The 20,924-nt window shown below is 41.4% G+C and overlaps 1 protein-coding gene across 2 annotated transcripts in view; it reads right to left on the bottom strand.

The window, feature by feature from the left end:
- Positions 1 to 537: 537 nt before the first annotated feature.
- PDE7B (phosphodiesterase 7B) overlaps positions 538 to 20,924 on the bottom strand; it is a 170,194-nt gene continuing 149,807 nt past the window's right edge. For both annotated transcript variants that reach the window (XM_031056267.1, XM_005420075.2), the window contains exons 9-14: positions 19,379 to 19,510; positions 13,049 to 13,140; positions 11,865 to 12,009; positions 9,615 to 9,711; positions 5,999 to 6,079; positions 538 to 5,467 (exon numbers count right to left, since the gene is read on the bottom strand). In XM_031056267.1, coding sequence (XP_030912127.1) covers positions 5,250 to 5,467; positions 5,999 to 6,079; positions 9,615 to 9,711; positions 11,865 to 12,009; positions 13,049 to 13,140; positions 19,379 to 19,510 — 765 coding nt within the window. In that variant the 3' untranslated portion in view covers positions 538 to 5,249. The remainder of the gene's footprint in view (positions 5,468 to 5,998; positions 6,080 to 9,614; positions 9,712 to 11,864; positions 12,010 to 13,048; positions 13,141 to 19,378; positions 19,511 to 20,924) is intronic.

Raw genomic sequence — 20,924 nt, 5'->3', positions numbered from 1 at the left:
TGATACCCATCAGCTATGACGAGTATTTCTCACTTAGAAATACTTATCAGTGTAGAACATCAATACTTCTCATATTTTTAATTAAACTTCAAAAGCTTCTGTCATGCTGCATGTATAAAGAACATGGTCTGAAACAGAAATGAGAAAATGGAGATTGAAACTGACCAATGATCCTAAGAAGAACTCATTATTGGAACTGAAACAATAGTTTAAGGAAAACTCCTTCAAATACTTAACCAGGAAAGCATTTTCCCTGGGGTTTGAAAATCCTTCTACTACATGCTTAGGAAAATGACATGGAAATGCTTTCCTTGCTGGGAACTCCATTTCTATTCATACAGCAAGTCTAAGGGGAAATTTAGAGAAAAGTTCTTCTCAGAAACAGCACACTAGGAAAGTGATTATTCTGTTGGTAGAAAGGGGAGTCAGTGAGAGAATGGATGCAGTGGGATTTTTGCTGCCTTGTCAAACCAGAACGTCTTCTGCAAACAAAGGAGATCCTTCAATCAGCTGGCTTTACCAAAGAACTTGGAACACTTCACTTTTTTTTTTTTTATTAGCTGTCATTCCTCGACATGATGAATACTTACAGCAGTATGTTAAAAAAGATACAGTTAAGTCTCTTGGCTTCACTGCATAGCAGTCACAGCATTTTCACACAATCTAGTGCTTTCTTTCAGAATGATGCATATGGCATATATACGCACATATGGGGGCTGATGCTTGGTCCCAGTGAAGTTGGGGGGACCAGTGTTTGGCCCATAGAGTTGTATAAGATATGTGACTATGTATATATAAAATGCTTTACAATAAACATGACATATACAATCTTGAATTCAAAGATAAGCAGAATATATTTTACATCCATGTCAAGCTTATGGCCTGCACTTAAAAGTTTATGTACCTAAAATATTGGATGGATTATAGAAACAAAGAATAACAGTTTGCACCAATCAAAGTAATTTGAATACATATTCATGGCATGAAGCTTGCCTTGTGTTTTTGTTTTGTGTTTGGGGATGGCTTTTTTTTTGCATTTGCAGGGTTTCAAATTTAATTATCGATTTTTGTGGGCCGTGGGGATTATGGTGACATCAGGAGGGGAATAGGCATACTTTATGGACAACTCAGATTAGTGACTTAAAATAAAAGGCAATAAATTATGGCTGGTACCCTGTCTGGTACCTGAAAATAAAATTGTGACTACTTGAGTTTTTCCTTTCTGAGGAGAATTCATTTGGAAGGGCTGAGTGTGCCTTTTGTGTCTAATTTGATGGAAACTTTAACAGAAATTGAAACCCCAGATTGCAAAAGCTGTTGAGATCACCATGCAGTGTAACAACAGCCTTATCTCATTTACAGCTTTCTCATTAATCGTTGGGGAGGTTTTGGTTTTCTTCATGAAAACCAAGTTTATACAAAACTAACTGACCTGTGTTGTAGATTAGGTTAGACACAACTGCAGATCATGTGGTTTCTTTTCTTCTTCCTCCATAGACTCTACTTAATCTCAGCTACTCCTGTCTTTGTTCCTTGTATTCCAAAGGTACATGTTGTCAATAGTCATTTTATTCCCCATTTGACTGGTGGCTGAACCATTGACACTTACAAACACAAAGGTAGGTAAAATCTTTACTTAATGACAATGCATACATATGCATTAGTTTAACCAGCCTAAGATTTTCACTTATTATCACTTATTATTGTTAGTTATACAAAATTTTGCCTCTTAGATTATATGAAATCTTCATTTAGAGGAGCTAGATTTTAATCTCATTTGTGGGGCATAAAAACATTTTAAGATCCTGCTTTTAACAGCTTTTTTCTTCTTTCTAGATATGAAAACCTTCACTCAGTTTGAAAACTTCAAAATCTTTCAGCTACACTGGCCCAGTGGGAAGGAAAAATAATTTACAAGGGCCTTCTGTAAAGTGGCTGATAGGGCTGACACCACCAAAATCTGTGTTATCTGCATAGCTTTTCTATTCTGTGCATCAGAAGCCTGCTGGCACACTGGGGAGAAACTCCAGTGCAGAAACCAGAGAATACCACACATGTGTCACAACTGCATGTGCTAAGCACTGGTGCTGTGGGATTGGCTGTACCAGTCAGGGTTTCTACAGGAAATCAGATGGTTGCATTTTGCATTACAGACACCCAGGAATCTGGCTGCCAGGCATCTGCTGCCAGAGCCTACCCTTTCTCAGCACTTCTGTCTGGAGCACCTGAGGCAAACTGGCCCAGGCCCAAACCTGTGCAATGGGTTTGGCTCACAAGTACAGAAGTGTTGCTGGGGCCACCCTGAACCTCTTTCAAGCACTGTTTCATTACACAAGGTGATTGAAATCTAGCAGGTATGTTCAGAGCACCAAAATCCCCCGTAATAATTTTGGCCCTTACTAGTTTGTAAGGGCCTGATAATTTTCAGAAGAGCTTTTTAAAGTTGGGAAGTTTTAACACGGTAAGAGCAAACTTGTAATGGAACTTGTAGGTTCCACTTGTAGGAAAGGGATTGAGTTTAATGTGGCTGTAACAAAATTTCATTTGTACCTAAGCTTTCTGGTTGGACCTATTTTCTGGAAGCTCTTCAGAAACAGCTTGACAATGTTTCTGTCAAGAGCTTTTTACGCTGCTAGATGCTGAGTTTAACTAAATTTCAGAACATTAAAAAAAAATTCTTTAAGCTAGATGGCAAAGGGCTTCCATTTCTTAGTAAAAAGATAAAACTTGGGAAATTACATTGTTTTGTATGGACTTAAGTGCTTCTAAGCAGCGCATTACATTGCTCACATAATGTCCCAATAATTGCCCTACATCTTCAAAAGGAAAGGTACACCTAAAAAGCTCTAAAGTGGTGGTGCTTCCACCCCCACCACCCTCATGTGCTTAAGAAGACATTTATGCCCTGTAGTTATAAACCACTTAATTCTACTACAACTCTCTTGAGTGCCCTTTGCTTGCTGTGGTCCTTCTATTATATGAATCTCATTTAGATTAGTGGGAGGAAGAAGGAGGTTTTCTATTGGTTGTACCTTACATAACAGTGGAGGGGCAGAAAAACATCGCTGGAGTGCTTTGCGTGCTCACCATGTTTTGCCCCTTTTTACTTCACTGGCTTTCAGCCTCTTTTCTCTGAAGATACATACAAAGAACTAGTGGAGTAAATCATCCTTCACTAAAACTCATGCTTTTTATTTTCCTCTAAACACATTAGTCACCTTGTGAGCATGAACCTTCTCTCATCAAGTCAATATCCCTTGTAAGTGAGAAAATGTATTATATTTTCCCTTGCACTTCTGTGAGTAAACATCTTTCTCCTGTTTCTCAAACACCAACTTGAAAAGCTCTTTCTTTGTTGGCTTCTTCAATGTCTTCACATCTCAACGTGGCTACCCAAACGTGACTTCTTGGCCATACCCGCTCGTTCTTTTGGAAAGCAGCTGTACAGATTTGATGCACAGGGGGTTCACAACAACACTGCACTTCACCTGAACGCAGTTATTCTTTCTGGGGGCAGAGGAGCAGGGGACAATCCCTTTGGTACAACGCAGTAGTGTCTGAGAATACAATCTCACTGAAATGGTGGAAGCTTAAGTAAAGTTTAATAAAGACTTTCAGAACTGAGGTTGTTTATGGCATAGTTAAGGCCAAGTATTTTTCACAAAGCTGAGATCATAGAAAATTCTTCAGCCACTATGATAGCTAAGAGGATTTTTAGTAGTCTGACTACAACACGTTTTTTTCCTTCATTGACTGAGACTAATCTAAAAGTCAGTTGAAGTATTCTTTTACCTAAAAGAAAAACACAAATGCATTTTGATGCTGACTATCTAAGGAGGGCATGAGGGGAAAAAATCAGCTACACTGCAACATCTCTCAAGAAAACAACTGAACTCCAGAACTAATGCTGTGCTTTGTAGATGACTAAGCTATTTAGTAAAAATTCACATATTTGAATAAATGGTAATCATGCTGAACTGTCAAATCATGTGGTGTTGCTGTGGGGCCTGGGGTTTTTTTTGAACTTAAAACTTCAGGCGCTGTGAAACGTTTGCCTAGACCGAATGTGCAAGGTGCCATGGATTAACAACACGGACCCATATGGAATGTGTTTGAAGTTTTCAAGAAGTTAACCTGCCAGACTTCATTCCTTAATGACCTTTGATACACCTTGGATAGTGGAAAGGCAGTTCAGAATCGTATCTTGTAATCGTATGATTTTGGCAGCCATCAGAAGATGAAGGATGCTAGAAGTTAAGGCTTTTATCCACAAACAATGGTGTATATTAATAAACTCTATACCATATTTACAAATGCTTTCTCTTGTATTAAAACTAACAGTATTCTGTTCACAGTGCCAATATTTTTACAGGTAGCAATCATCCCACAGTACTCCAGTATTTTGGCATGGGAATCAGTAGCGCTTTCTATTTACAGAAAATGTACACATATGAATATAAACAGGTAACTTGAAACAGTACTCAAAAGATAGATCTGTTTGTGTTTCAAAGGTTTAGACTTTACTACACCTTCCCTTTCGGCTGCGAGGGAATACTGTTCCTTGCAATGAGAAGATGCCCGTCTTTTATCCAAAGTGGCATAAAAATGATTACCAAAACAAGCCTTGTTACACTGAAGGTGTGTATACGGAGAGTAACTTCAGTCCAAGGTTTAGAGATCTGTTGTTTAGTGCACAGAATACAAAAGTTAAAAAGGCTTTTAACCACTAAAACAACACGACTCTCTGCCCTCTGCGAGCACTGTCCTGCTCAGTCCATGTCCTCTGGATGCTGGAGATGCTGGTGGTTTCATGTGCAGCCCTGCTGCCAGCCTAGAAAGGGTGTGGCGCTCTGGGCCTATATACATATGTCACAATATGACTTGTGGTAAATGAAAAGATCACCAAGAGTGCCTCTGTGCCCCCTGTCCTCTCAGCAATCCTCCCTGCTTCATGGCAGCTGGAACTGGCCTGGTTTCCCAGCTGCTGACTGGGACTCCGCGTCGGGGCAGATCGGGATCAGGAGTGACTAATGGCATCAGGCATGCGCAGAATGGAGGGAAGGGAGAGGAACATGAAGATCAGAAAGAAACCCAGAAGAACCATGGGCATGTTCATGAGGACCCTTAGAGCTTTGCCATTTCTTGCCTTTGCACAGTGTTGACAACAGGCTCCAGCTCCTTGGGACCTTTTTTGCTGCTGTGACCAAGACGGAGATAGCAGTGCTAGAAGGAAAAGTGCAAAGCTGCCACTAAGGAGTCTCTTCTTCATTTAAAGTCTGTTCCTGGCTGCCAGTCACTTGGCCTGAGTGGTCGTTGCTCCTACTGCTGCTGTGTTGCTTGTGGAGCAAACTTCTCCACTTGGCCTTGTTCCTCCTGAGATGGTTTAGCATGTTTTCAGATAGGGGAGTGTTGCCTGTAAATTGGGCCCACCTCTCAAAGAGTGGCTCAACGATGTATGTCATGAACCCTGGAGAAACACACAAGCGACAGCTGGTGAGCAACAAGTTCATTCCACAAGTGCACTGCCCCATCGAGTGCCTCAAAAACACAGAGCAAGGTAAGTGGCAAAAGCCCTGATGAGAAATAACAACAAACTCTCAAACAGACATCAATGCCTTTTGAAATGCACAGCTTTTGACCAGCACACAAGACAAGATATGGCTTTATCTGTGTGTGTCACAATAAACGCTGTGACACTCAGCAACCCTTTGAGGAGATTTCAGACAAGAAAGTAATCAGTGTTTAACACTGGCTGCAATTTTTTCCCGTGGGTATTTTCCCCCTATGCAAAGACTCCTTTGTCTTTCTGTTGAACATTTGGCTTAGATAGATTTCTTTTTGAACATTTTAATTTAGAACACATTTTTAACTCTTATAGTATCTGCAGCTCTTATTGTTAAAACAACTGGATTGGAGTGGGGCATGTGGTGAATAAAAGTTTCTCTTAAAGCTTCTGCCATATTGAGAAAAACACCAAGAGAATGAAACTAATACTTACCAATCTGGATGCTTGGTACTGTATCCTTTTGCTGATTACAAAGGGGGCTTATTTCCAGTTCAAATTTTTGTTCCAGATCACCTGCAAAAAAAAAAGGGGAAAAAAAATCTTTTTCTGACACTTTTACATAGGTATCTCTTCTCCATACCTATGTCACACTCTTACAGTGTCTGCAACTGTGTGAGGAGTTGGAATCTTCTACTAATGATGACCATAGTAAATTCTAAATACCTTCCTTTTCTGGACCTTTTCTTTTTAGGTATCAGAGCAACCAATAATCCACACAAAGAAAAATCGAAGAAAAGACGACTTTAGATGAACATTTCATCTGACCACATAAGTGTTCTGAGAACCTTAATTTTTAAAATAGACTCTCTTATGTGAGAGGTTTTTAAGACACTGTAGTTCATTTACTACTTGTTCAGATCACTTTCTACCAGAAAATTGCAGTGTATCAATTTTAGATTTACAGTAGTACTGCAGTGGAATTTGCTAGTGTGTTCTTGTGGAAGTGGCTCGTAAAGGGAAGAGTGTTGGAGCCTGGAATCCCACAGCTGTGGCTGCACTAACAAACTGGTAGGGGCCAAAGCATGGACTCCAGTAATGTTTCAAGTGTCAAGAGCTATGGAGGTCAAGTTATAAATGTGAAAAAAGGATGAAATTAAAAGTCTGTCTTATTACTGTGCAGTGTCTGGGTATCAAGCTATGCCTTTGCTGCTGCATTGAGCATATTATATTTCCTGGGTCATCCACGAAGTGCCCAGAGAGACATCTGCACAGGACTGACTTGAGACAGAAAAGCAGTTGGCTGAACTCCTAGCCACCTTCATAGCAGAGTATTTGACTAACTGGACCAGGAGGTCTCCAGTTCCAAATCTGGGACTGTCCTGAAGATTCCTGCAGGCAGCTCCTGCTGTGACCAGCCCTGGGGACTGTTTTGAATTGTTGGAAGAAAAACCTGCCTGGGGGATCTGCTCGCTCCAGATGCCACCTCAGACTGGCCCTGATGCAGAACTGACCAGGTTTGACATTGAGAAGACACTCATAAACAGTCAGTAGAAAATATTCCTGCAGAAATGGTCACACTAGACAGGCTTCTGTACATAGTAATGGCAGGAGATATTTTTTATGGAGTTGAAGGTAATCAATAGCAACGACCATGCTGGATTTAAGAATTCAGCAGAAAAACATCTCAGAGGATGTAATTTGGTCACTACCATGCCAAGACAACAGTCACTTTTTCTGCTGAAGGGACTACATTCCCCATGCCTGCAATTACTTCATGCAAAGATTGCTCTGAGTTAAGTTTTGGGTGTAGGGGTTTCCTTAAAACAAACATTCTCTGTTTATGAGTGCAACACGTTCATCCTTTGTGATTGTTAGCCTTCCCTGCCAGTGTACAATCCTCGTTACTGCAAGAGGTACAGGACCTTTCCTGTCTACAGAAAGGAAGGGAAGTGAGAGTTAACTGTGTACAAGCTAAGATGTGCCACTTCCCCTCACACAATAATATTTTGTCCATCTGATTTACTAGTAAGAATGTAGTGAGGGCTGGTTAGGAAAATCCTTCCTGTAAGAAAGACAGACCTGCTAGTTTAGACAAAACACTGTATTCAGCCCATAAAGAAATATTTTGCTTTAAATCCACTGTTTTTGTTTAAAGCTCTTTTCTCCCCATAAACAGTTTTTGCTATTGTGCTATTCAGGTTCTATAGCCCCATATAAAACACTGTGTGCATTTCTAAGCCTTGCCTTTCTTCCCTCTGCAGCATGGAATCACTTCTTAAATGTGAACAGAGTATTTTCAGTTCTAATTGAGTACTTAGAAAATGTCAGGAAAACAATTTTAGCTTCATGAACAATCAAAAGGGACAATTTAGCAAAACTGAGACACAGTAAAAACTTCCTATGTTTCCAAATGTGCAATTTGTCTTCTTCTCATCTACCCCTCCAAAAATGTCTGACTAAAAGAAAGTTTCTAATTCCAGTGATATCCCCTCTGTAGGTGTTCTGGGTAGAAAATGATTGACTTAAAGTATATCCATATATGTCTGGCTCTTCTTGTCTTTCAGAAATCACTTAATTGACAAAAATAAGATTTGCTTTTGCATGGTAAGAACACTGGAAGATCAGGATCTGAGTCTCTATTAAAATGGCCTTAGAAATGTTCTATTAAAAAATGTTGAAACTTTATTCCAGAAGGAAGATTAAACAAAGCACGAATTCTGGTATTTTCTGTCTCATCTATAGTTAAAAATCAAAATATGAGACTTTATGGTTTCCAAATATTAAACATAGTGCTGAAAAATACCTTCAAGCCCCATCATTGTGTGTAAGGGAGTAGAGAGGTCTACAAATACACTTTAAAGTGATAATGGTATCTAAATGCATGCTATTTAATACTGGGGGTGTTGTACCACTGAACAGGATTATACAGGCACTAGTGATAATCAGACCACAGTTTCTGTGTAATCGTCCCACATAAAATGCTCCTTTTCCCCCTGTGGTGCTTCTAACTGGTCTCATGTACTCAGCTATCCCCTTTCAGTGGTATATTTTAGATGTTAGATGAACAAATTTTGAGGACAGTAGAAAAAGCTTACATTTGTAAGAGTTGAGCTGTCTTTCTCAGCATGGTCCCCTAATACGCTACAGGTGAGATACTGCACCTCATGAGATGCCTGCTGATTATGCCTTCACTACACATCTGACTAACTAAACCTGCACTGGGCAAGTTGCTTATGTTGCTTCAAAGGCATCAAAGTCAAAGACATTTCACCAGCTTAAACTGACATTGGCTGAAAATTAACTTGCTGACCTGTTTTTCCTTGTTACAGGCTAACTATACCAGGTACCAGCTCAGATGTGGCTTAATTTTGTGGTGCAGAATATAAAATGAACTAAGAACTTCATTGTGTGCTCTTCCACTTGTCTTCAACTCTCAGGATGCTCTGAACAAAGAATTCAGCACTGATTAAACTCTGCTGCACCCTGTATTGTAGCACAGCATGACCTTGCCTATGCAGATAGAGCCAAATGGTGTAATTACTGTGTTTCAAAAAAAGCCCTGCTTGACTGTGCTCTCTGCAGGGGTCTGAAAACATTTGCAGTAGGTTCTAGCTGAGGTTTGGCTTGCCTGCATTGGCCCTTTCAACAGCATGCTGGGAAGCATGTTTGAACCCTTTCTCTGCATTTGCAGGCAGAAGAATGCGTCATATTTGGTAAACAGTGAGGGTAAGGCTCCCATCAGCGTTGTAGTGGGAGCACGGAAAGCGAGACAAAACCCAGTGTGAGGCTTTTGGGGCAGCGTGGCGCCGGCACCATTCCAGCTCAGAAACACTCATGGTGACTGGAGGGTCTCAGAGAAGAACCCAGTCATGGGCTTTGCAGCTGAATTCAAGTGCTGAGGCATAGCAAAACCCTCCCTCCTGCCTGATGCTGGTAGAAGAGCAGAGAAACACTTGTTGCTCTTCTACCCCTTCCCACTTTTCCAATGGGGCAGTGCATCTATGAAGAGCTCATTCTCAAGGGACATATCAGTTCTGCCTCTGGCTTGTCACACAGAAACCATGGAAAGCTGAGGTGGAAGGGACTGCTGTGAGCTGAAGGGGCTGACCTTGCCGGTAAAACTCTTCGCAGACCCGTTCACTCCACTGCTTGCTCAGATCCCAGACCCGGCAGGGATTGCAAATGTCAGCACACTTGAGTGCAATCTGAAAGCAAGAAGAAAAGCAGTAATGAGAAAGGAAGTTACTGTTCAGCAGCGTTTCAGCAGTAAATCTGCAGCCATGGAACTCCCAGGCCCCAGCAGCGATGCCGGGAAGGGTTAAGATTACCTTTCAGAGGCTCAGCCAATTGTGCCCTTTGAGGAAAGAGCATTTATTTAAGCTGCAAACAAAACTTTCATTCAGCCCTCCACTTTACCGTAGTGAGAACAAGAGCAGGGCCAAATTCCAAGGCTGCAAAGTGTTTTGGATATTCCTTGGAAGGAATAAGCCAACAAAAGCCTCAGGCTGGCTCCTGCTGACTGCTTGGCACAGCATCCATGGCTGATGACAAGGAAGGGAAGAGCCAAGCTGGTGTATTTGGGCATGATTCCTCTGTGGTCTCAGTGAGTGACCTTGCATCTCACTTCAATTACACTTCATCCCAATGTCTGCATATTTTTGTTTACAAAGCTAAGCACAGGGCTCTCCACACTGCCCCTGGCCTGGTTTCACTTAGTTAACTAGTACTTTTTAGTGCTTTGTAGGAGAATGAGTACAGGGGAAAAGGTTTTTAAAACTGAGTAACTACTTCAGAAAAGTAAACCATGTAATAGTCTGCCTGTCTTACTGCCTTGGAACAAAATATCATATGCCTTGTTTCTTCACACACTGAGCACAGTCATTCAGTCTGACAGAAGTCAGAAGTCATTCTGGCACCCAGGAAGAAAACGTAAATATTTCCTCTTAAGAGTTCAGACCTGTGAACCAGCAGAGGGAAATCTCCAAGTCATTCTTCTCTTTGGGTTAAGCTGATTAGCCTTAATGTTATTGTCTACTGCAAGGACCTTTCAAACATTCTTTAGCTTACTCCAATCAATCAAGAGTTCTTGATCTTTTTCTTTTATTCTTCCATAACTAATCAACCAGATAAGTGAATCTTACTGTCTGTTCCCTTGTTCCTAAGTTCCTAGTGCATAAAAAGCTTGTTTTTTTTTGCCGTAGCTGAGAGCTGTAATTCCTCTGCTTTTGGTATTTGCACAACTTTCTCGCCTTATCTGTCCAGAAATATGGTCAGCCTGTCACCCTGCCCTGCACACTCTGTGCAGGAATCTGACAGAAGACTGTGTTTGAGACAGAACAGGTGAGAAACTACTACATTCCCCATGCTGCTGGAGGGGGAAGAATTAACAGATCAGCACTTCTTCCCCTGCAGCTGTCACCTTTTCCATGACTTTGATGGAAGCAAAATATGTAGGTGCTTGTTTTGTAAATGAAAATGATTACTTCAAATTCTTTATGTATTTAGGAATGAAATTAATATAATTTCTCCAAAGAAGCAAGTATATGTAGCTACATTAATCACAATAATGCTTTAATAGATAGAGGTTTATTCTGAAGAGTCTGCTAATGACTGCTGCTTAGCTGGAAGAACCAGTATGAACCTATTTGATTTTTGAATAAAGCATGGACTTTCCATTAGCTGGTCAGATGCACTAGAGAAGCATCTGCTGCCATGGCAACAGCTGTCTCTGCAGAGGCAGTTTCTGAGCATCCATCACAGAAACAGGACTTGGAGACCTGATGTCAGGCTGTCCTGGAAAGAACACCAACGAGGGGGCTCTCCTTCACAGTGCTAAAAAATAACGCCAGTGGAGTGACATTTGCCAGAAGAGAGAGACACTACAACTGAAGAGAAGCAGTGTTCTGGAAATAAAATAATCTAGCTTATCTCCATTCCTTAGCATTTGACACTCTCCTGTATCTGTTGCATTCACAGCTTTTTAACTCAAGGAAATTACATAAGGAAATACTGGAGGCAAACTTATGCTTGCCTGATGTGCCAGAAGGTGGCAGAAGGGAAGTGCTTATGGTAATAGGTAAGGAGAGGCTGATGTACAGACATACTATAATATATTACTCTTAACATATACTAGGAAATACTGTGATCTGAAAAATTAGTACAAACAATAAAAAAAAAAAAAAATATCTCTATTACTTGTTGCATATGTGACTCAATCATTACTTATTGTTTCAGTTTAAAAGTCTTCCTTTGACTTAAGCAGTGAATTATCTATTTTTAAACTTTGACAAAGTCTTTGGTCTAGATATAAAATGAATATTACCTTCCTCAAAAAAAAAAAAAAAAAAAAAGACGTTACCTGAAGCATAAAATGTCTGTCCTGTGCATCCTCCAGCCTCAAATCCTGATTGTCAAGATGAGATTTCAGACGGATCAAAAACTCATTCTGCCTGTTGATGTCTGTTGCCAAGATCAGGGAGCCCAACTGCTGCTCAATGTCCTGTCTGCAATGAAGGTAAATAAGCCCCTTTAATCATGGAACCATTCAACATTAAGAGCTCAAAACAACCTGCACTGGATCACTGGAGCTGGCATAAAGCTCCCACTTTCTTTATGGACCCCAAGTCTGATCTGCTTGGTCAGTCTCTGCTGGGTTTTGCAGGGTACAACTGTTCTACCTGCCCAAATGGGTTCAAGAAGAATAGATAATGTAGAAGAAAAATGCTTGTTGGCACAGGTTGTTCTAAAAGCTTCTGAGAAGTGCTAGGAAAGTACAAAAAAACCCACCCTGAAACAACAGCATGTTTCATCAAGAAAAATGCTCACGTCTTACTTCAGCTGCTCAGAGCTGAGCGGTGAATACTGCAACTTTGAAGTTGCAGTCAAAGTTGTGAAGGTCTAGACAGAAGTCCTTTAAAGTTGCTGGTCTGATGCAAAGAATTTCTGGAGGGATATAGAGCTTACTGCTTCCAGGTAACTTGCTTATATTCTTGGTAGGGTCACCTGTGATTTAAAACGTATTACTGCAGTCTGTTCACTGTCTCAATCTCCCATCCTTGGTGGGACTAACACAAGTAAAAAGCTAACAGCAACTTGGCTAAGGTGCTCATGTGGCTGCTCTTTTTTTGCTTTACCCATAAAGACTGAACCACATTCCCTCAGTGATGTGTGGAAGTCTCCAGCAGTCTTGATGCTCCTCGACCAACTCCTTCAATTTCCTCTTTTTAATCACTATATCTTTCCATTTTTGGTTGGTGCTATGTAAGATGAAAAATGCCAACAATCCATCTAAACAATCCCCCAACTCTTGCTGGGAGTCTGTGTTCCTGGTGCTGAGAGTGGCCATTCCATTCCTGTGCTGCAGAAGTGGGTAGGTGTTAAAAAACACCTCTGCTGCATAACTTTGTCTCATGCTTTCACAATGGCACCAAGAAGGTGCAGGAAGTTCGGCCTATTCTGAAGCCTGGGCCTCTTTGCCAGTGTGCTTTTAAGAAGGGAGAAGGAGGCCATGGCCTCGTTTCAGTGATTCTGGTGGACACTTACGTGACCTCCTTGGGCAGGTGGGCGAGCAGCCGTGACTCCCGAAGCATGCCTATGGTGGAGCGCCAGTGGTGGTTCTCCAGCACCGACACGTTCTGGGGAGGAACAACACCCACAAACGCAAGGATTAGGATGGTATCCATGGTACAGGTACACATATGGATTTGCCAGATCACATGATATCCAGAGCTGGTTGGACAAGCTGTAACATGAGCCTAAAATGAGTGCTTTTCAGCCACAGTTGGATTAGAGTAATTGGTCTAGATTTCTACAGTTAAGGACCTTGTGCTTCTGGGTTTCTTAGCTAAGGTCAGTCCTAGAGGCCTGTTGTTCTGCAGTTTTTGAATCCTGCTGTGAACAGAGGAGCTAATCTCATCTGAGTGGGAGGCAGTTTGCATTCTAGCAGATTTATTAACAAATAAATTAAAGCAGGAGTGCAAAAGCTTATTTTTACCTCCTACTGATTCCAGGCTGACTTTTCAGTCTCTACAGTTTGAATGCAGAGCGGACAAGAAAAAGAAAACTAAACTGCCAAATTTCCCTTTGAGTCAGGGAACTGCAAACTGCCTGCAGCTGTTCAATGAAAGCAAGAGGAATAGCAGTACTGCTGAGCATTTGCAGGCTTCAGCAACTTAGTCTGCAACAAATTTTGACTTCTCTTTGTTTCCTTGCTTTCAACAAAGTGGAACCAAAGTTAGGTGGGAAAAAAACTGCCAGGGAGCTGAAACCCAGCTTTCTAGGTTGTCAGTAAATTACAACAAATTTGGTATCTTTTGTCTGATGACTTGAAATTACTATCCTAACACACAATGCATTTTCCCATCATCACTTGTTTAGTTCACAGAGTACTTTCTACCACAAAACGCCTCAGACATGTCACGTGTTCAGAAACCTCTATCATCTGTTCCCTGTTTTGGGCAGTTCACAGCTTTTGCAGTAGATGAGCACTGGGTAAGAAAAACAAAACAAAACACAACCAAACCTTTTGAGCAGGCAGCAGAACAAGGACTCCACCCTGTCACTGCCAGCTGGGAAACTGGAGGGAGAATCCCTCTCTCCAGCCACTGCTGACTTCTAGCTCCCTCACACACAGTCCCACAGCTCTGAGGTATTGCTGCCATAGTACTGCCTTTCCTGTGGGACATGATGTGCAGCTCCCACTTTTCCAAGAGGGACTGAGCAGTATTTTCTGCCTAAGTCTTCCCCATCTTCCTTTGTAGTCCTGTCATATCTAATGACTGTTCAATAACTAAACATTGCATAAGCAAGATCCAATTTGCATTTTGATCATCTTGCCTAGTGCAAAGGTGAGAGTACAAATTGGATTGACTTCCTATCACACTATTTTCCACAGTGCTTTTTGTTGCTTCTGAATTCACAGAAACAATGTTGCTTTGGTATTTCTCTGGGTTTGTCCATTTGTTTCCTGTACAAAAATCACAGATTCTGGGGGAAAAAACCAAAGTAAAACCAAATCCAAAACTTTCAAACCATGTAAAAACCAATTCCTTTTCTTAGGAAGAGCTGATGGACTCAGATCACAACATCAGTTATTCAATACAGAAATTACTTTTGACAGCAGTTCTGTTCATTTGCCAGCTTAAATATCCCTTTTCTCCTTTTGCCTAAATACATCAGGATGGACTTTTGCAACCCTACACTCTGACCAAGAAAAATAACAGAATGTAATAGCACATAATAACATTTTTTTTTTCACCTGCCAAGTTACAGAGCTGAATTCTGGTCCCAAGAGTCACCCCAAGGCCATAGGCTGCCATCTTCCTACTAACTTGGACAAACTCTGATGTCACCTCTGGCTTTTGGGAAGGTTTGCACTTGTTTAAGAAAGTACCTGTGAACACAGTCTTGTGACTGATCTGACTGCATCCTTGGCACATTGCGACCAGGGAGATCCCCCTTGGAGCACCCTGTGTCCTCACATCCCTTCCAGCATGGCAACCTTACTTACTGTGAGGAGCTGCTTCAGCAGCACCTGCCTCAAAGAGGGAATTACACTCCATGGATGCAGCTGCTCCTTGGCCATACTGAAGGCCAGCAAGAATAGGGCTGAGAAGTGATGTCGGCATCTGAGACCCTTCCAGCATCCAATTAGTAGTTACTCACAGGAAAAAGCACACTCAGGTAGTCATCTCAGAGTATTTGCACTTCTCTAAGTTTCTGCACTTTGCCTGCTGCTATAAAGGGAACCTCAAATTGATACTGCCGCACTGTTTAGTTTCCCACACTGAAACTACAGGGAGGAGGGAAAAGGAAAGGTCACGTTAACAAGCAACAACAAGCATGAAGTCATATGATTCTCCTCTTAAATGTAAGGAGCCAGGATCCCTGAAGTGGCTGCCAGCAATTAGTAGAGTCAGCTATTCCCCCTAGGAACACACTAGTGCTTTATTAAGACTGATTGCCATGAGCTATCTGGTCACCCAGGCTGATGGGAGACAGTCCATGCAGGGAAAGTCTCCGTGCCAGCCTGCAGACCAGGGCTCCCAGCTCTGCTTCATGTGGTGTTTTGGTTTTTTAAAAAACTGAGTAATGCAGCTTTGCTTTAAAGGCTGCACTACAGGAAGCTTCTATCACATTTACAGCCCTACACATCGCAGTAGATTGCTATAACAGAGACTTCAGGACTATGACAGTTTATTTTACTTAAGCTACCACAATATCTGTTACTTAGTCTGAGCTATTCGAACCACTGCATTCAACATACATACTGGAAAAAGAACAGTATCTTGAAGAGAGGGGAGACTTGCTACTAACTAGGTGCAGAGCAAACTTAAACTTTAATTCAAAGTCAAAGGGAATCAGACTTTCTTTCAATCTCTTCAATCTATTCTTACTCATTGAGCAGTTGGTTTAACTACACAATGTTAAATAGTAAAAAATGACACTTATTATTGGAAGTGTTGCTTTTAAGGAAGATTGCATAAGAGTACTGTTTTTACTGATGCCCAAAATGTACTTTCCTATTTCCAGCCTACCCACATTAAAGTTGTAAAGTGTCCTTTCATAGTTTTCTGAAATGTTTTGTACTACAGATATGTGATCTATCCACACTTCTAAAGTTTTACCCTTCATTTAAAAGCCAGACAATGCAAGTTAGAAGCAAAGTCTGCACCACATTACAAGGAATGTTGTTGTGCTCCTCACAGGAAAATTAAGAGACCTCCAGACCACCAGAGTCACCTTCTATGCTCTTAACTGTCCTTGTAATGCTGGAGACTTCAATGAACTGCTTTTATCTTTCTAGAAAATTATGGTGTGTGCAATCACGTGCAACAGACCTTAGAAAATTACCCTACAGATTACAAAACAAAGTTTTTTGCATCATAAAATACAGATTTAGTTTGAAAATAAATACTGAAAGCTCCGTCTTGGTGATGTCCTCCTGAAATATGACTCTTCTCACATATGCACTTCAGAAGCTGTCAAACACTTTACATCTTTGTCATGAACTGACCTACCTCATTTTGCAAAACCTTTTCTTCCAAATGTAAATGTAAAGTTTGAATTTAAATGTCAAGAGACATTTAAAAGCATAGAAATGCCATACATGGATAAGTCCACTGTCTCAAAGACAGATGACTGCCAGCTCTGTTAAAACTTACTTTCATTTGATCCTTTTGCTGATTAATCCCTGCAGTTCTGTGTCTCTGCTACTTAAAAACCAAAAACCTAAGAACTTTGTTTCAGTTTCAAGCAGATGTTAAAGTACAAGTTTGAAAGACTATTCACTAAATCTAAGTTTTTGACTAAAAATGTTTTCAGCAAAACTTTTTTCCAGGAGTTATTTTTATTGGCATCCATATACTGTATACTACTAAAATCTTTGGAAACAATGTGGGATCATTTTCAGTTAAAATAACTCAAACTTGCCAGTGCATGTCTAAAGTAGGGTACTTCAGATCTCATTTGCTGTTGAAAGATTTCATTTTCTGCTTTGTCACTGCCTTTTCTAACCAATATTTGTAAGTATATTCAACCCCAAATACCTGAGCAGAAACCACTTCTCCAAGATACCAGTATTTTAGCTGTATGTCTTTCAGATTAGCCTGATTTTTCAACCTAATTATGAAGTGCTGTTTGCCACCATTAACTTGAGAAGGAATTGTCTGTACCTTTCCAAAAAACAATGGGTTTTGTGGAATGGCTCTACTCATTCCTCTTCAAAGCACCCTTAGCATTGCCAAAGTACCATGGCTTAGGCCCCTGGCTTTTTTTTCCCTCTTCACTCAGCTGGCCTGGCTTAGAAAAGACCAGAAACCTATTATGTCATACCCATATGTTTCTGGACCAGAAACATATGGGTATGACATAATAAGCTGCATCAGCTTATGATGAGGCCAATCACAAAATTTTCAGTGTTTGAGCATAAACTGTGCCTTGGCTGGGGCTCCCACAATCCAGCCCATTCCCATGTCTGAGGGCAGTACAGTTGCACCATTACACAACCAACGTCTTACGGGAAAACCCAAATGTTGCTTGTGTAGGGTAGAAAAAGAGAGGCTCTCTTATCAAGCAGTAAGCACATCACAGCAATCTCTCAATTGGCTATGTATGTGTATGTAGATATTAGTGAGTCTTCTTCAGGTAGGTTAATTTTTAATGCGGGATATTCTGTTTCTGTCAACCTCCACAAAGGCTGAAACTGACTCTTCAGAAGTGGCTGGAAAGCAGCCCAGTGGGAGTGGGGGCTGGCAGCTGACTGAACATGATTCACTGTGTGCCCAGGTGGCCAAGAAGAACAATGGCATCCTGGCCTGTATAAGGAATAGTGTGGCCAGGGCAGTGACTGTCTCCCTGTACTCGACACTGGCGAGGCCACACCTTGAATGCTGTGTCCAGTTCTTGGCCCCTCACTTTAAAAAGGACACTGAGTGCTAGAGCATGTCCAGAGAAGGGCAACAAGACTCATGAAAGGACCAAAGAACGTCTTATAAGGAGTGGCTGAGGGAGCTGAGGATGTTTAGCCTGGAGAAAAGGTGGCTCAGGGGGGACCTGATTGCTCCCTACACCTACCTGAAAAGAGGCTGCAGGGAGATGGGGCCAGTCTCTCCTTCTGTGCCTGCAGTGAGAGGACCAGAGCGAATGGCCTTAAGCTCAGACGGGGGAGATTCAGATTAGATAGTAGAAAAAAATTGTCTGTTAGGGTGGTCAGGCACTGAAATAGGTTGCCCAGGGACGTGGTGGAGTCACCATTCCTGGAGGTGCTTAAGAGGTGTCTGGATCTGGTGCTGGGTGAACAGTTGGGTTGGACATGATGATCTTAAAGGTCTCTTCCAACCTTCATGATTCTATGAGTCTGTGATTCTAAAGGCTAGAAATCACTACTAACTCCATTTATTACCTGTGAATTATGGCTAGTGCAACCAAAATGAAGATCTACTCTGGCAGAAAATTGCTCTGGCACATTGTATATATAAGTACAATGCAAGGAATAGAGAGATGTGCATATATAATAACAACGTACACATGTGTGTGGAGATTATACTCACAGGACAGTTTTAGATAAAATACAAAGCCACAATGATTGCCATGGGGCAAAATCTCAAATATATTCAAAAAGCACCACAAAAATCAGGCAGCATGGGTTCATTGCTAGTTACGGAACAAGCGAGTCTGTGTTTTTGTTTCAGGAAGTTTTCTACCACTGCTTGCCAGAGCTGAAAGGATGGATAGTAGGTGAAGGACAACTCTGTACTGATCCCAGACTTATGTTTCTCTCTGAGATCTTTTACTGGCTGCTCTTAGAAACAGGACACTGGTCTAGACAGCCTGTGGTGTGACCTAGTGGCTTGAAGTTCTTTCTTTGTATCTCAAGGAATGTTACTGTAAATGTCTAAGACTTTTCCTTTGGTTTCATCTGTCTGTCTTTTTTTTAATGCGGTGTTCATTAAGTGTTTAATTTTACTACAGCCTTACAAATCAAAGGTTTCCTTTAATGCAATACCAATTTAGAGCATGCCTGCAGCTTATCTGCTCACTGAAAGAAGATGAGATTCTCTTGTCAAGATTTTAAATGTCCTATCCACAGTTCCTCACCCCAGATATCTACAGCAAAAACAACCCAGACAACTGATCTGGCTTAAATGTCGTCTAAAAAAAATGTGACATTTCCACCTCTTCTCCTGTATCAGCTTTGCTTTAAGAAGTAACATCCAGTGAGGTGCTTGACTGAAACTGTCCAGACTCCAAAGTGCAGGATCACTTGACCCACATCCTCCCACTACCAGATTTTGGCATTAAAAGTTCACTGCAAATTGCTTAAACTCTCCTTGACTGCATTTTTTACGTTAGCAACTTGATGAGCAGTTTTACCTGGTACAAGCTGGCAAGGTGGTGTTTAGTTTTAATCAGAAAGGGTTGGTTGACCCCTGGGTGATCCACGTCATGAGCTGCAGCAGCGAGCAGTCCGAGCATGATGTCCGATGGGGTGAGGAAGTTGGCAAGCTGAATCATCACACATTAATCACAACAAGAACAGGAACAGTAAATATTTTTTTGTAAATAAACAAACCAGCTGACATCATGGCACAGAATGGGTGTGCTGGCATTTGTGCACATATGTCAAGTATAAATTTTGTGAACAATGTTTTTAAGGTAAATGTTGAACATACATCTATAGAGATATATACTACATTATCATCTTTTATTACAGTTTGTATTTCTTATCTCTTTATTACTCATGGCAATATAAGGATGGTTGTAATAGAAGGGCTTCAGCATAGTCTCATTTGGTTTAAAAAGCAAACAGGTAGGCTGGCAGGTTGGCATATGTCAGCATCCCTTGTAAGAGCTCGGCCTCTCCCAGAATTTAGTAAAACCAACAAAAAATCAGGCTTCAATTCTCTAGCATAGCACTGTGTTATAAAATGCAGAGTTTATCAACTTCTGAAATTTCAGCCTTGGCTGTTAAATATCTATCTCAGTTCAAGTATATGTATATTATTAGAGAACATAATTTACCTCTCTAACTTCAAACATTCAAGTTGGAAACCCTGTCCAGATTTTTTTCTGCTACAAGGCTCATTTAGAAGCAGAAAAAGGTAGTCTTAGCATTTTCTGTTTGTGAGAGTGAGGCAGTTATTACCAGGCCAATGAGTCTGTAGAGAGTACAGGTATATGAGATGAAAGAAGCATACTGAGGTCAGAGCTGATGAGCAGTATGGTCCAGGTTCTGCTGTCTGTTGTCTGTCCTCTGCACTTCCTGGCAAGAAAGGACTTGCAGATCTTGCAGGAGATGAAAATACAAGAAAAGTGGGGCCTGCTCATGTCCTCACCATTGCTATATTCTTGTGTAACAAACTGCTAGTTCTGTCCCTTCATTTGAGCCAATCTAGAAAAGGGTAAGTTATGTTCTTATACTGTGGCTCAGCATGGCAGTATCACAGTGCCCTCCAGTAACACACAAGCCAACACCACTCTGATGCTGTGAGAACTTGCAGCAGCCATGCAGAGGACAGCCTTGCAACAGACCCATCTGAAGGGACTGTTTTCCCCTTCCCTGGTGAAATTGCGCCTAATTTGGTATTTTGAAATAGTGATGTGGGGAGCTTATGCTCTGAGGTGGCTGAGGCACAGACATGCATGGCCTCCTTCTGAGTTTGATGGGAGAAGAGCTGCAGCCACCAGTGGGTGGCTGGGTCACAGCGCCATGGTGGCTGGAGCTTACATGGCAGCAATTAGACAGGATGCCTGCGTGATGAGAAGTGACTCTCAGAGCTTGACTGAAACATCTGTAATCTGTAGACAAGGCTGCTCCTGACTTGTTGCTGACTTCCAGCACGCCATCACTTTCTGCTGTCTGGAAGTATCTCCTGGGGCTTTTATTTCAACCCTGAGAAAAAAAATGTGAGCACTATCT

This window comes from Geospiza fortis, unplaced genomic scaffold, assembly GCF_000277835.1.
Source record: "Geospiza fortis unplaced genomic scaffold, GeoFor_1.0 scaffold162, whole genome shotgun sequence".
Classification (NCBI taxonomy): domain Eukaryota; kingdom Metazoa; phylum Chordata; class Aves; order Passeriformes; family Thraupidae; genus Geospiza; species Geospiza fortis.
The sequence above is the reverse complement of the archived record's forward strand: the minus strand, read 5'-3'. Positions and strand labels throughout refer to the sequence as shown.